Source organism: Arachis duranensis, chromosome 5 (assembly GCF_000817695.3).
Source record: "Arachis duranensis cultivar V14167 chromosome 5, aradu.V14167.gnm2.J7QH, whole genome shotgun sequence".
Lineage (NCBI taxonomy): Eukaryota > Viridiplantae > Streptophyta > Magnoliopsida > Fabales > Fabaceae > Arachis > Arachis duranensis.
The window spans coordinates 106032899-106048477 of record NC_029776.3 but is presented as its reverse complement, the minus strand read 5'-3'; the positions used below and the strand labels follow the sequence as shown (position 1 = coordinate 106048477).

The following is a 15579-nucleotide window of genomic DNA, read 5'->3' as shown; positions in this document are numbered from 1 at the left end:
AAATGACCATATTACAAATAATTAAATTTAATTGGTCAAAATTTTAAATTTATTTTTTTATTTTTCTATTATTTTAACTATTATTTAATTTAATCAAATTTAATTTTTGTGTCGTCACTCTTTTATTTTCTTAAATCCTCTTCTTATTTTATATTTTCAACCTTTCTTTTCTATTTTTTGTCTAGCAGTCATCTTCTCTTCATCAAGAAGTGAGTTTCAAATTCTCCATGTAACCATATTTTTTATATAGCTCTCGATGACTCTATGTATCTTCCAATTTTATTATTTTTCTTTTTGATATTTTCAATTGCAAATTTTAATTCAAACAATTATAGTTTAGGTATTAATCTAATATTTTATTATCCTCATGACTTTGTATATTTTATTTTATTCTCAATTTATTTATCTATATTACTTATTTTTTATTTTTTGTTCTATTATATATACCTATATTGCATATAAAATTTTAAAATAAATTGATTAATTTATTAATTTATAATATTTTTTTAAAAAAATAGTAATGAAAAAATATTTTTAATTACAATACATAATTAAATAGATGTATAAAATCTTTCATCTAACAGTATATCAAAAATAAATTACAAATATATAAAATTATTAATAATTTAAATAGAAATAAAAAATATTTTTTATAAATTATATATAATGAATAGTATTTTAAGAATAAAAGTATTCACTAACTTTTTTTAAATTTTTATATCTCTATATAATTAATAATGTTCAACAAAATTTATTTTAATATATATTTTTGTCCTTACTTCTAAAATTTTTTTGATCCATCCCTAATCAAAAGGTTGAATTATCTTTTTTGTTGCGAAATACACAAATCATCATATATATAAATGCTGGCATACGTGTCTACAGAGAATCAGAGACGAATAAAATATATAACTCAAAATTTTTATAAGAGTATAAAAAATACGTACAGAAAAAAGAAAAAATGTTTGAACATAGAGGTGGTCAATGATTAAAATACACTACTATATCTTGTTCTTAATTATTACATAGTCCAGTCTTATATATATCTATGATTTTTTCAAAACATTCATCTTTATATCAGCTTCTGCATGCTAAAAATATTTTTATGAATAAAATTAATTTAAATAATATGTAGCATAATGTAATATAATGTTGGCCAACTATATATATGCAGCTAGCTGTACGTGTATAACTGCTAATTGATTGAAGAATAATATTTGAATTTTTCACATATTTTGAAGGGTATGTTGGTTACTATGTTTTTTTTTTTTTAAATCTTCTCCAATTAAAATTGACATTATATTATATATTATGGTGGTAACTTTCTTTCATTCCCAGCAAGCAGTCACATTATCAGCTAACCCTGAATGAGAAGAGATAGTAATTTTTATTTACTTTTTATATTATATCCTCATATATTTATATTAATTAACTATTTCTACTCTAGTATCTACCAAAAATATCACGTCGACAAAAGAAAAGAAGTATCTAATAAAAATATGAACATTAATCTATATGATTTTATTTAAATAATTAACTTTAAAGTTTTTATTTTAGTTTTTAATAAAAAATATAGAAAATTAAAAAAGAAATTATGAAGTAGAAGAATTCATACAATTTTTTACATGTTATAGATAAAGTATGTAGTGAGATATAATTAGTGACACATTTTACATATTAACTAAGAATTTGTCATGTAACAGACACATTTTATATACTAATTAAAAATCTGTCATGTATCAGACATGTATTAGACAAGTATTGAAAGATTGGATTAATTATTTTTTGTTACAAAATACACATGTGTTCGTGGTCTACATGAATACTGCTATATGTATATATTTTTAATAAAGATTGATGACATACATAACTCAAAATATGAACACTAGTCTATATAATCTTATTTAAATAATTAACTTTAAATTTATGTTTTAATTTTTAATAGAAAAAAAAGATACCAAAAAATAGAAAAAGATTACGAAATAAAAGAACTGACACAGTTTTCTCATTGTTGCAGGCGAAGTGTGTGGCGACAAATAATTTCTGACACATTCCACATACAAATTAGGAATCTACCACGTATCAGATGCATAAAGGTTGAGTTTTTTTTTTTGTTGCAAAATGCACACGTAATCGTCATCTACATGGATGTTGATATACATGTCTGCTTCCAAAAGAAACTAATGAAATATGTAACTCAAAATATGAACACTAGTCTATATAATCTTATTTAAATAATTAACTTTAAAATTTTTGTTTTATTTTTTAATAGAAAAAAAGCAAAAAGTAGAAAAAAAAATTAGAATTGACATAATTTTCTGCATGCTACAGACAAAGCATGTAGTGAGACGTAACTATTGACACATTTTATATATTAACTAAGAATCTGTCACGTATCAGACACGTATCAGACAAGTGTTGAAAGATTGGATTTTTTTTGTTGCAAAATGCACATATGCTCGTCGTCTATATGGATGTTGCCATACGTGTCTGCTTCTAGAGTAGACTAATGAAATATATAACTCAAAATATGAACACTAGTCCATATAATCTTATTTAAATAATTAATCTTAAATTTCTGCTTTAACTTTTAATAGAAAAAATAGACACCACAAAATAGAAAAATATTACTAAATAGAAGAACTGACACAGTTTTTTCATTGTTGCAGGTGAAGTATGTGGTAATGTGGCGACACGTAACTTTTGACACATTCCACATCCCAACTAAGAATCTGCCATGTGTCAGGTGCGGGAAGGTTGAGTTATCTTTTCTTTTGTTACAAAATGCACACGTGGTCGTTGTCTACATGGATGCTGACTGACATACATTCTAGGAGAAACTAATGAAATATGTAATTCAAAATATGAACAATAGTCTATATGATCTTATTTAAATAATTAACTTTAAAGTTTCTGTTTTAATTTTTAATAGAAAAATACCAAGAAATAAAAAAGATTAGAACTGACACAATTTTCTGCATGTCCCAGACAAAACATGCGGTGACACATAACTTTTGAGTTTTGACACATTTCACATACTAATTCAAAATCTGTCACGTGTCAGATAGGTGTTAAAAGATTGAGTTATTTTTTTTTTTTTTTGCAAAATAATTAACTTTAAAATTTTTGTTTTAATTTTTGATAGCAAAAAATAGCACTAAAAAAAGTATGAAGTAGAAGAACTGACACAATTTTCTGCATGCTGCAGGTAAAGTATGTGTTGACATCTAACTTCTGACACATTCACATACCAACTAAAAATCTGCCATGTGTTAGGCGTTGAAAGGTTGGGTTATCTTTTTTTTTTGTTGCGAGATGTACACGTGGTCATCGTCTACATGGATACTGACATATATATGTGTCTGCTTCTAGGAGAAACTAATGAAATATGTAATTTAAAATATGAACACTAGTTTATATGATCTTATTTAAATAATTAACTTTAAAATTTCTGTTTTAATTTTTAATAGAAAAAAATACCAAAAAATATGTAACTCAAAATTTTTATAAGAGTACATAGAGAGTAGACACATAGGAAAAAGAGGGAATGTTTAAGCATAGGGGTGGATATGGGGGTGGATTTAGTTTTGAATGACCATAAGTTTATTTGGTTAAAAGGTCATTCGTACTGTCGGATCGGGTGTTGGTTAGTGTAGAATGGGTTAAAGAGTTTTTTGAGACGCGGCCTAAAGGTGAGGAGAGAGGTTTATGTCCGTTGATGGATTTTATGTTATCATCTGAAATACTTAGTTCGAAAGAAATAACAGGATATTCAGAAATCAAGAAATATGTGTTGTGGAGGTTATTAACAAGTCGATTAGAAGTTACAAAGAGTTAGTTGATTTTGATCCTTCTAGTTGTTGATGACAATATTAAAGATAACTACAGTTTAATTTTATATTTTGTTACCTAATAATTTTATATTTTTTAACTATTCTATTTTATTGTGTTGAGTTTTTTATTTAAAAAAAATCTTTTTTTTGTTTGTTTTGGTTATGTAAAAAATTATTTTTGAGATATAATTCATAAAAAATATATAGTTTACTATTTAAAAATTCAAATAATTGACTCCTTAATTAAAATATAAAATATATTATATTAAATTAATTTTATATTTATAATTATTATGCACATTTAATTTATAAAAAATACACTGCTAATAATAATAATAATCCACCCACCTTTAATGCACCTTTTCGTAATCCCACCTCACTGTCCACATACTTTAGTCTAATACTCTAATTTGCAGTGTTTAGTGGAGTATTAATTATGATGTAATCTAATAAAATAATTTTGAATAATATAACGTTAAAACTATAATTATGTTAAGTATATATTAAATTCGATTATTAAAATTAGTCATCGATCTAAAATATACATAAAAATATAAAATATATAATAAAAATAAATTAAATTATATATATTTATACACAAATATATTATAACCGATTTTAGAATGCAAGTAACATTTTTATTAAAAAATAATACTAATATTTATGAGGTATCATATCATTCAATCTATATCATTACACATGGTGCACTGTTTATTTCAATTACTTTCACTACACAATTACTCTATTAAAAAATCTCCACATATAATTGCTACTAGTTTATTATTGTAACCGGCCACCAAAAAAAAAAAAATAAAATCGTAGGTATTTGTTATCCAAATCCAAAGTCCATAGTTACTATTAAAGGCATAATAATATACTGAAAATATTTTATTTTAATATGGAAATTCCCATAATATGTAAACTTGTTCCGTTTCCTTTTTTTCCTTCTTAGCTGACTTCTTCAATCTTCAGCTCTCTCTTAACTCTAACTGGATCTCTCTCTCCAAAACGCGATTCTCCAGTAAGTGTTGTACGGTCATGGAGGACGAAATTACCCTCCGTTTTTCTCCCAAATTACCAACCTCTATCCTCGTCTGTTTCTTCTGTTTTCAACTCGGATTCTAATTTCAGTCAAAGATTCTTGCTCACTTTTTCTCCTCATCGGAATCCTCTTCCATTTTCTCTTCTATTTTCCTTCTCTTTCTCGGCCGAATGAGCTGAAACTGCAGAGAGTAACATTAAGAGTGTGTTTGTGTGTGTGTGAGAGAGTAATGGATTTCGTTGAAGGTGTCGGAGAGAGCTCGTCGCCGCCGCGGACGTTCGGCGGTTTCAGCAACTACGACGTCAGGAACGATGTCTACAATCGCTTGGTGGAAACCGGCCACGATCAGGCTGTGTCGAATCCCGATTTTCGAGAACTGCTTGAAGCTCACTTCAATCGCTTGCCTCCGAGGTAAGAAAAGAAAATTTGATCGGTGAAAAACAGATAATCTTTTGTCTTCTTTGTTTTTGTGTTACTTCTTTTTTTTTTTTCAATTTATTTTAATTCATTTTCGGTTATTATTTTTAGATAGGGCAGTTTGAATTTTGGTTATTGCTGTTGTCTTTGCATGCATTTATGTGCGCTTTCAATGGCTGATTATTGTTATGGAGTTCGTGGCAGATTATGGTTTTGCATCGTAATGATTGGTGGTTCAGTTTGAGTTTACCGAGGTGGAATTTTGTGTTGAAGAACATTTTATCCTGATCATTAAGTAGGATTTGCTTGAATGGAGATTTATTGTATTTTGATTTTTGACTATATCAAGCTAGCTTTTAATAATGATAACGGAATTTGGGAAGCATTTAAGTAGCTCTTCTTGAAAGTAATCAGCTTTTAAGGGGGAGAATGTTGGAGCAGTTTAACTGCCTTTCTGCCAGACATTTAATTTGGCATCATTCTATCGGTCATCACAAGTACATTTTGGAGGCATTCGTGGTTTGATGTTTTGTTGAAGACTTAGTGGTGAAACTAAGATCAGTTTGCTTCCTCAGATTGATGCTAAAATGTGTATTAGGTTAGGGTTATGAAGTGCTAGGTGATTAAGTCATTTGATTGTGTAAGGGATATCATGATACACTCATATGTTACATGCTGAAAGAGGAGATTCAGAAATATGGGTATTTTGAGATTGGGTGCACTTGTAATCCCATCTGTTGCTGTTGTTTCAGTTATGGGCTTGATGTTAATGTGGATAGAGCTGAAGATGTTCTATTGCATCAGAGTCTTCTTAGTTTGGCAAGGGACCCGGAAAAGCGGCCTGTCATCCATGTACGCTTCTTGGAGGTACCACTCTTTTATCTCATTTGAAATGTTTCTAGAAATTGTTTCTAAGGTTCTTTAGGAAGACCTGACAAATGCTACTTCGTTGAATGATTTGGATAAGGGCGTTTTATCTGATTTTGGACTTTAATGTATACACTAAGCAATAAACATTTGGTGCTTGTTCCCATTTGAACTACTGCTTTGGTATGAGTTTACCAAGGGCTAAAAAGATTACCTTTCCCTGTTCTGAATTTTTTAATTTGTTATTTTGTTAATTGTTACATTTTTTTGTGAATATACATAATCTTCTTGTCCATCACTTGTTTGGCAGAATATTTCAGCTCAGACAGATGGTGAAGAGCAAGAAATTGCAAGTTCTCATTCTAGCCCAGGGCCATCTAATGATGCAACTAATGGAGGAGCTGTATCCTCTCATAAGAGGTGTGAAATCCAGTTTATGTTTAGTACTCTATATATACACAAGTATGCAGAAAGGTCTTCCTAACTATTAATTTATTAATTATATATTAATTATGTCTTGTCTTAATGCATCATTTACATCATTCTTATAAGTAGGACAAGGGATCATGCAACTGACTTTGAGCCTTGCTCGAAGCTTGAGGGCCTAAATTTGGATGTTAGAAAGAATTCCAAGGATATAGAGGAAAGATTTCTTTCAGACAACCTATCCCAGAGGTATCACTTGAACAAAATGATAATGCCATTTCTTACTCTTTTTTTTCAAATGAGCGATGACGTTAAATTCATCAAACATAGAATGGACTGAGAATATTTTCCTATTTGGAGTTGGAGAGACAGAAAAAGTTTAGTTGAAGTTGAATTGTCTACCTTTTCACCTATTTCCAAACTTATGAGCATTGAGCAGTTCTGTTTGCTGAACTGCAAGTTAAATTCGAAAGTCCAGTTGATGCACCGAGGATGATTTATCTGTAGCTGAAAACATATTTTCCAAATCGTAATTAGGCCACTATGTCCTTTGCATGCATGTTAGGCCTTAAAGGAAAAGAAAAAGGATGATGCAGCCAGCAAGATTCTTCTTCATTGGTACCCTAATAGAAGAATCATGTGTACCATGAAGAAATGTCAATATGTTGGAGAATTGGTCTATAGTTTAGGAGGATGCCTTATCCTCCTTTTTACTTCTACTCTTTGTTTCTTCTCTTTCTCTATGATAACTTTGCTTCTTCCATAAAAGAAGGAAATAAAGAAAAAAAGTTTAGCAAACTAATTAATATTATTGATCAACTATAGATTTTCAAAATGTAGGAGTTTGTCTAGTTTCTATATTTTTTTAAAATAAAATTGATGCAAGTGTTGATATGCTATGTCTCACCTGCTTGATGTAAAATAATACATATGTGAAATGCAGGCAGGAGCATTTAAATTTCCCAATCCATGAAGTGATATTTTCCACCCTTGACAAGCCAAAGCTTTTAAGCCAGGTTTGTTTGAAAAGTTTACCTTGTCTTTTTATAAAATAAAATGTATATATTTTCTTTACTTCCTCCAGCCCTCTCTTTAAAATATCTATTTAAGTTTAGCTTCCATAGTTATATCAACTTAACCAATAACGGGAATGAAATGGAAACTCTATCAAAATTAAGATATAATGCATTTCAACACTAGGAGTGATTTATTAAGTGGTAATATAGAGCATGCTGTCATTCCTAGGCTAGACAAAATGAGTTACTAGAAGCCATGGGGTGGGGTGTTGGATCCCATTGTTTTCATAATTCACATACAGTTTTCTTATGCTAAATAGTGACAAGTGATTCTTACAAAAGTATTCTGTCATAATCTGGAAGCAGTTAGTACCAAATATAAATTACCTTTACTGGAGACCAGGTGTTGACTAAGAATATGTAAGGAGTAAAAATGGGCCTATAGCCCAATTAGGACATGTTTAATTTACTCCTTACAGAATACTGGTGTGAATTTTACACAAGAGATTGGAGGTGGAAATTGGGATTCCCCTTGTGTAATTGTTGTTCAATTCAGTGGATTTTTTAAGCAGGAAATTCTATTTCTGTTTATGACTGGAAATTTACTTGATGTATTGCATGGTTTTTTTATGGGTACTGTTTTCTTTAGCTGTCAGCTTTGCTGTCTGATATTGGGCTTAACATCCGTGAAGCACATGTTTTCTCCACCACTGATGGCTACTCCCTCGATGTATTTGTGGTGGATGGATGGCCAGTAGAGGTAAGATGCCACTTGCAAAATATGCCATCCCATGTTTCCACTCCCTTGAAAATTTTATCATTGTTGTAACTTTGTTGCATTTTCCCATTTAAACGTTATAAAGGTATCTATGCTATTGTTTATGCCTAATGTCTCTTTAATTGATTATATAAAGTATTCCATGTACATTTCTATTTCTATTTTTGTTCTTTTTAAAATTCTCTGAATTGCCCTGGGGATTCAACTGTATTTTTGGTGTTGCTATCATGTATCATCTGACCTTTAGTGAACACTTTGTATTGGCAATGGCATTGGTTTGTATCCTAAATTTTGTAGCTGCATCTATCCTAGTCACTACATCTAATGATCTTCTCTGACTTCTAATTTGATAAAAATGAATGCCTCTTATGCCTGAAATTGAGCTTGTAGATTATTAAGGAGTATTGATATTATTTCCCAAACAACAGAACTTTCTGTTTCATCATAACGTTTGCTGACCATGCAATCTTGTACTCAGGAAACAGATGGTTTGTATGAAGCTATGGAAAAAGCAGTTGCAAGAAGTGAGGTGCGTCATGTGTCCTTGACTTTGTATTTACAAATTCATTTTTTGAACTTTACGTATGAGATTTGGTAACATCTGTTGTAATCTGTAAAAATGACTAAATAAAAGTAGTAGGTGAGCCTATATTTTGTTCACCATTGAGTGCAACCCATCATTAATATTATTTTGTTTGGATACCACTCTCTAAACACGTCTGTTTAGCTCATTCTCAAGTAAATTTTTCTGTATGACATTTAATCACATGTTCTTCCTTGCCATAGGGATCATGGTCACGCTCTTCAAATTCTCTTTCAGCTGTGGAGAAACCCTTAGCTGCAGAAGCAAAATGTGGATATTGGGAGATAGACAAGAGGTTGTTGAAGATAGGAGAAAGAATAGCATCTGGATCCTGTGGAGATTTGTAAGTTGGTTTCATTTCATGTATAAATATTTGTTCTCATTTATTCCCTTCCCTTTTCATGTGATACTTTCTATATATATTCTTAGTTCTAAACTTTTAATTGGCATTATGGTTTGTCCACAGGTATCATGGGGTTTATTTAGGGCAAGATGTTGCTGTTAAGGTTATGAGATCTGACCAATTGAATGATGCTTTGGAGGATGAATTTGCTCAAGAAGTTACAATTCTAAAGTTAGTAATTTGCCACATTATGCTGCACAACATACTCTTTCTATTTTTTGTTGGATTTTTTAATGAATTCACTTTGTGAAAGGTGAACCTTCTCATTTTGGCTTTATCCATATTCCATAATTTTCACTGTAGATCTTGTGTAAAGAGACTTTGTATTACTGAATGCAGGCAGGTGCACCATAAAAATGTTGTTCGTTTCATTGGTGCATGTACAAAGTCTCCAAATTTGTGTATAGTAACAGGTATGGATCTGTTCTTTGATAAAATAATAAAAATATCCATTTGCCACATGAGGGTTACTAACACATGACAAAACTGAACTATATACTAGCCCAAGCCACACGAACCTTATGCAGTTATGCACATCTGCTACCCCATGTTTGGATTTCCATCCAAAAGGGGCTGCTATTTCCAAATTTTAGTAACCTGCACAGATGTGAAAACTGCATGGCCAATCACCATTGGCGACGAAAGTGCATATGTACCTACTTTGATGAGACTTTTAGGATTTTCGCAAAATAAAATTATGCCCTCTATTTGTACAGATTTCAGAAAAATTACTTCAGCCACCGTGGGGGCTATATATTTTCACATACTCTTGAAGACTTAAACAGTCTTGTATATCATATCACACACCAACAAATTATTTGAAGGCAGACATCTAGATAAGTTTTGGTTTGACTGTGGTAGTTAAACCTTGTAAGCTCAGAAATTATTAGCTGATTTTTTTATACACTTTATCTCCAATCCCTTATTATGTTGTCAATTTTCTTATCGTTATCATCCATCTAAACATATTTCATACTGGCAGAGTATATGCCCGGAGGAAGTCTGTATGATTACTTGCACAAAAACCATAATGTCTTGGAGCTATCTCCATTACTGAAGTTTGCAATTGATGTTTGCAAGGGTATGGAGTATTTACATAGAAACAACATAATTCACAGGGATTTGAAGACTGCAAATCTGCTGATGGATACAGACAATGTAAGAATTTATGGAAACTAATAATTTTATCTCGTAAACAGCACTAATAATCCATATTCATGCAATTATCTTTCAGCTTGTGTATTGTTACCATGTTAGATGAATTCCTTTGTAAAGGCAAGGGTTAATGTCTACTTGCCTCATCAATAATTGTCATAGATTTGCTCAATTTTGAGACTGTTCAAGAGCTGGTGTGATGTCATGCTTTTTGCAAAAATGTGGTCCTAACTTAGAGCTGAAAGTGGAAGACCATACATCCTGTACTACAATACAGTTACAGAATTCATCCTATCTTTTAGTCCCTCATTAGGATTAATACGGTAAACTACTATGATATATTTGAGAATAATTTTATGCAAAGTATTCTAACTTATGTGGTGATAAACTAATCTTTGGTGGACATGTTTAGGAATTTTCTCTAATTTTAAAGCTTTTTTGTGCCAACCTTGTTTGTCTCTAATTTTCTCGTTTTTCCTCTGCAGTACTTTCACAGGATTCATTTACTAGCATTCTAGTTAGTTGAATTTTTGGGGCCAATCAAACTTATAGATACAGTGTCCTCTCTTACGTGTATTAATTTGTGGATAATGACGTACAATTTTGAAATTTTATTGTTGTGATTGACATTAAGTATATGTTTGAGAAATAGTTGCTTTTGTCTGTTGGCGGGTGTGTGTATTCACTATCAAATTACTTTATTAAATATGTTTGCTTTTCATATTAGGTTGTTAAAGTAGCAGATTTCGGCGTTGCTCGCTTCCTCAATCAGGAGGGAGTGATGACAGCAGAAACTGGGACATATAGATGGATGGCACCAGAGGTTTGTCGTATGAATTATAATAATAATAAAGCCACAGAATTTTAAAGTTTCTTCTGCATGGACGCCTAAGTTTGATCAAGTACATATTTACATTAGCAGGATATGGGCTTCTTCGTTGGTGTATTTTATGCGCATTTTCTTCCTTTGTTCTGCCTTTGCTGTTTTGTTTGATAAAAGATGTTTCATGAGAGGGTAAACATATATTCATTGTTGTCTTACACGTAAAGCACAATTGCTTATCTAGCCAGTTTTGACTTTGCTTGACACACCATGTACATTGTAGAATATGATGTCTCTTTGTTTCACACGAATATGATGTGTTTTTCTCTGCTTTTTTGGTCCTTTACAAAACCCAAGACTGAATGAGAAAAAAATGGCTGAAAGGTAATAATATAATGCAGATCAATCAAAATCTATAATTTGATACACACGCGCACAAACACACTACTACTTGATGATCTTGATATGTGGTATATTTGTCTCAGTCTTGCTTTACTTTCAGTATCTTATTGTTGTCGGATTTTCTCAAGGTTATAAACCATCAGCCTTATGATCAGAAAGCAGATGTGTTCAGTTTTTCTATAGTACTCTGGGAACTAGTGACGGCAAAGGTATGGCCTAATAAATTGAAATGATACTAGTTTATTCCATTATTCTTCTTTCCTGAATAATATGATTGACATAAAAATATATTGTTATAAAATAAATTCTTTGTCACGTTCATCTGGTATTTCAGGTGCCTTATGATACAATGACTCCGTTACAAGCTGCCTTGGGTGTCAGACAGGTTTGCTTTCCTCGTAGTGAGACTTTATTGTTTAAGCAAAATGATTATATTCTAAAATTGAAAACCTCATAAATTAGAGCCATAAGGTACATGTCAATTTAGCAGTGTGCATGTACAGTTCTACACTGTTTCTTTGCAACATAGAATTTTATTTCTTGTTCAAAAATCTTGAACTGGGATTTTCTTATTCAAAATCAAATCAACAAAAATGTTAATCAGCAATTGATATTATATTTATGCCCTCAAATTAATTATGTGATAAAAATTTCGACCCCTTTTTTTTTGTTGAGAAATAACTATTTAGCAATTTTTTGTTAGAGATAAATGTCATATCTTACAGTTGCAATCATTTCAAGTCTTATTTTTCCTCATGTATGACTATAAACCATTAATTACAGCGTCTTACAAGAAATAGAACTTTACCAAAGGAGATGGCTTTACATAAATAAGTATGCTAAGTTCAAAGAATGCATGTTTATGGGAGCATACATGCACTAAATAGATTATCCTTTTCTAGGGACTGCGCCCGGAACTTCCAAAGCATGGTCACCCTAAACTATTATATTTGATGCAAAGATGTTGGGAAGCAGATCCAAGCAACCGGCCGAGTTTCCAGGAGATAACGGTTGAACTTGAGAATCTTTTACAACAAGTTGAGGTAAATCATATTCCTTATATAAAATCAAAACATAACTTCAGCTTGTAGTATTTGGTAAATATGTCACTCCGTTGGCCTGATTTCAACTTCAACATGCAGAATGATTCACAAGCTAATGGTGCTTGACATTCTCTGTGCAAATACCTTAAGTTCCAGTTATTTTCATGTCGTTGGCATCAATCTGGTTTTCACTCTCTTTTCTTCATTGGCTAAGCTATAGAGTTTTTTTTTGTGTTCCCTTTTTGCATCGAGAGAGAAAAATATATAGAAGCTGACCAATACAAAGTTGTAAAGAGACACTAACGTTATAGCTGATAATACTTTTGATATATCCCTGGAAAAATTATGTTAAAATTAAACTACATTATAGACCTCAGGCAAAATCGAATTAAATTACATTGTAAAAATTCTTCTACAAGAGAAATACTATGTTCCACATGATTAGTAAAATGGGTTTTCTGGTACACCGGAATATATCGAGGGTAATTCATTGGAGAATGGAGAGCTACTTATTTGGATTGTAAATTAGTTATTTGAATCGGTCTAATCTTTAATTCATATGGAGTATAGATCGAATTTGTAGGTCAAATATCTCTTATATTTAGAATTGTTTAAAGAGTTTATCTATTTTGTATTCTAAAGGTATATGTTAATTTGGAAGTTTACAAATTAAGGAAGTTTTTATTGAAAATATAAAAACTTTTGAATTTTTAATGTATTTGTTTTATATTTATTAAATAAAAATATTTAAAAAATTTTACTGATAAAAATTTTATGTGCTCTTAGTTTTTTGATTTGTTTTCTAATAATGTACGAATAAGTACAACTAATATATAGAACGAATCAATTATATTAGTTTTTTTAATTATGTTAATTGTCTTCAATTGAATGGATCATATGTCATAAAACACTAGTTTAAAATATGTATATGTTCCCACCAAAACAAATATTTATGTGTAATTAAATATATGTACTTATATGAATGAAATAGCTAGTTACGGAAGAAAACGTGTCAGTATCTTCAAAATATGCAGCATAATATAATGTGTATAAAAGTATGCATCTTCATCTTTTTTATTTCTTACTTTCTCACCATATAAAGAGTAAATAAACTTGGCATACAAAATATAAAAAGAAAACTTTTGGTATGAGATATGAAGTTTATGTACATCCATATTTCTTTCAATAATCACTAAATATAATGGCTTAGATAGACGTTTTTTTAGGATATGTTTTAGTAATTAAAATTTAATATATATGATTAATTAAATTATATTATTTTTGTTAAAATAAAATCAGACAAATTAATTTAACTGAAAAAATGATAAATTAAATTTTAAATCGATCTAAATTAATATTATTTTTTATAAAAAATAACATAATATTAATTTAGATTAATTCAAATTTTGATTTATCATTTTTTTAGTCAAATTAATTTATTTAGTTTAATTTTAATAAAAATAACACGCTTTAATCGATTATATATATTAAATTTTAATTATTATAAAATACTTAAAAAAAGATATTTTAGCCGTTTTTATAAAAATGGCTGTAAATATAATAGGTTTGTGACACGAATTTATCGATCCGATAGTAATTAATTTCAACTATTTGTGCCGGTCACGTTACATTATCAAGGGATATTCCATGAGCTATAACAAACGGCCAATTTTCCGGTGTAGAATGACTTGCGCCTTCCGCATGTGTAGAAGTGCGGTCGCAGATTTTAAATATGACAACTGTCCCTAGAGATAGACAAATTCTAGTAGCTGGTAGGAAGTGCAGAAGCTGTCTTTTATTGTGGTCACCTGTGTTCTGTCATGAGAGATTAGATTAGCAGAAAATTGTAATTAATATCACTGATATTATTGAGTTAAGAACGGGCTTGATTTTGTTGGCCATTTTTTCCTTTACGTTCCTTATGTATATATAAAGAGTCTTAGACAAAAAAGCCTCCATTGCCATGATAGTGGACATTAATACAAAAAGACAGTTATACACCCAAAAAAAACAAACACAAAAAAAAAGTTATAGAACATGGCAAAAAAAAAAAGTTGAGTGTTGAAAATAATATGCACTTCCACCATTAGATTTGGATTGTTAGTCACCTCGTATCGTATACACCTCGTATCGTATACACCACATTCACTCACACACTAAAAGATTCATTACCCTATTATGGACTGCTCAAAACGTCAAAATCGTTCCACAAATTCAGATCCAGCATGAGCGCCAGAAAAAAAAGCCATTACCTCCCCAATTGATGTATACTGTGGAAGCCAATATTGGCTTAAAAGGGGTAATGGATCAACTTTGATGAATTTAAATTGTTTTCAATAATAATAAAAAAAATAATTGTTTTCAATGCTGCAACTTTTTTTTTTGTCACGTTCTATAACTTTTCGTTTGTATATTTTTTTGTGTGTACAACTTTCTTTTTATTTTAATGTCCACTATCATGGCAATGGAGTCTTTTTTGTCTAAAACCCTTTATTTATACCTAAGAAACGTAAAAGAAAAAAAGGCCAACAAAGTCAAGCCCGTTCTTAACTCAATAACATCAGTGATATTAATTACAATTTTTTGCTAATCTAATCTCCTCATGACAGAACACACGTGACCACAGTAAAGCTGCGTTTGTTTCTGAAAACAAGATAGAACAAGATATTGATGACAGGATAAGATATTGAAGTACATAAATATAAAATTTTGTATTATATTTTGTTTAGTGATAAATTAGAATAAATTATAAAAATTTAATTTATTCTCATTTTTTTCATTTAAAAAATTT

At 30.2% G+C, this 15579-nt stretch overlaps 1 protein-coding gene across 3 annotated transcripts; it reads left to right on the top strand.

The window, feature by feature from the left end:
- Positions 1–4757: 4757 nt before the first annotated feature.
- LOC107491640 (serine/threonine-protein kinase STY8) lies at positions 4758–13286 on the top strand. Of its 3 annotated transcripts, none has more exons than XM_021143590.2 (16): positions 4760–5286; positions 6045–6159; positions 6470–6621; positions 6715–6834; positions 7529–7601; positions 8251–8361; positions 8858–8908; positions 9166–9305; positions 9429–9536; positions 9705–9778; positions 10348–10523; positions 11248–11343; positions 11874–11954; positions 12080–12130; positions 12648–12788; positions 12888–13286. In XM_021143590.2, exons 1-16 carry the CDS (start codon positions 5105–5107, stop codon positions 12912–12914), a joined length of 1698 nt encoding a protein of 565 aa, XP_020999249.1. In that variant the 5' UTR covers positions 4760–5104; the 3' UTR covers positions 12915–13286. The 3 variants fall into 3 exon arrangements, with proteins under 3 accessions (XP_052118127.1, XP_020999249.1, XP_015968012.1); XM_016112526.3 differs by having other exon boundaries at positions 4762–5286; positions 6470–6579; XM_052262167.1 differs by lacking the exons at positions 11248–11343; positions 11874–11954; positions 12080–12130; positions 12648–12788; positions 12888–13286 and adding an exon at positions 10683–11016 and having other exon boundaries at positions 4758–5286.
- Positions 13287–15579: the final 2293 nt, after the last annotated feature.

Bases quoted from the DNA above. Each gene is read 5' to 3' on its own strand.
- LOC107491640 (XM_021143590.2), top strand. From the start codon at position 5,105: ATGGATTTCGTTGAAGGTGTCGGAGAGAGCTCGTCGCCGCCGCGGACG. The intron at 10,524-11,247 runs GTAAGAATTTAT...TTTTCATATTAG, and splicing joins TGCTGATGGATACAGACAAT to GTTGTTAAAGTAGCAGATTT. The intron at 12,131-12,647 runs GTTTGCTTTCCT...ATCCTTTTCTAG, and splicing joins CTGCCTTGGGTGTCAGACAG to GGACTGCGCCCGGAACTTCC.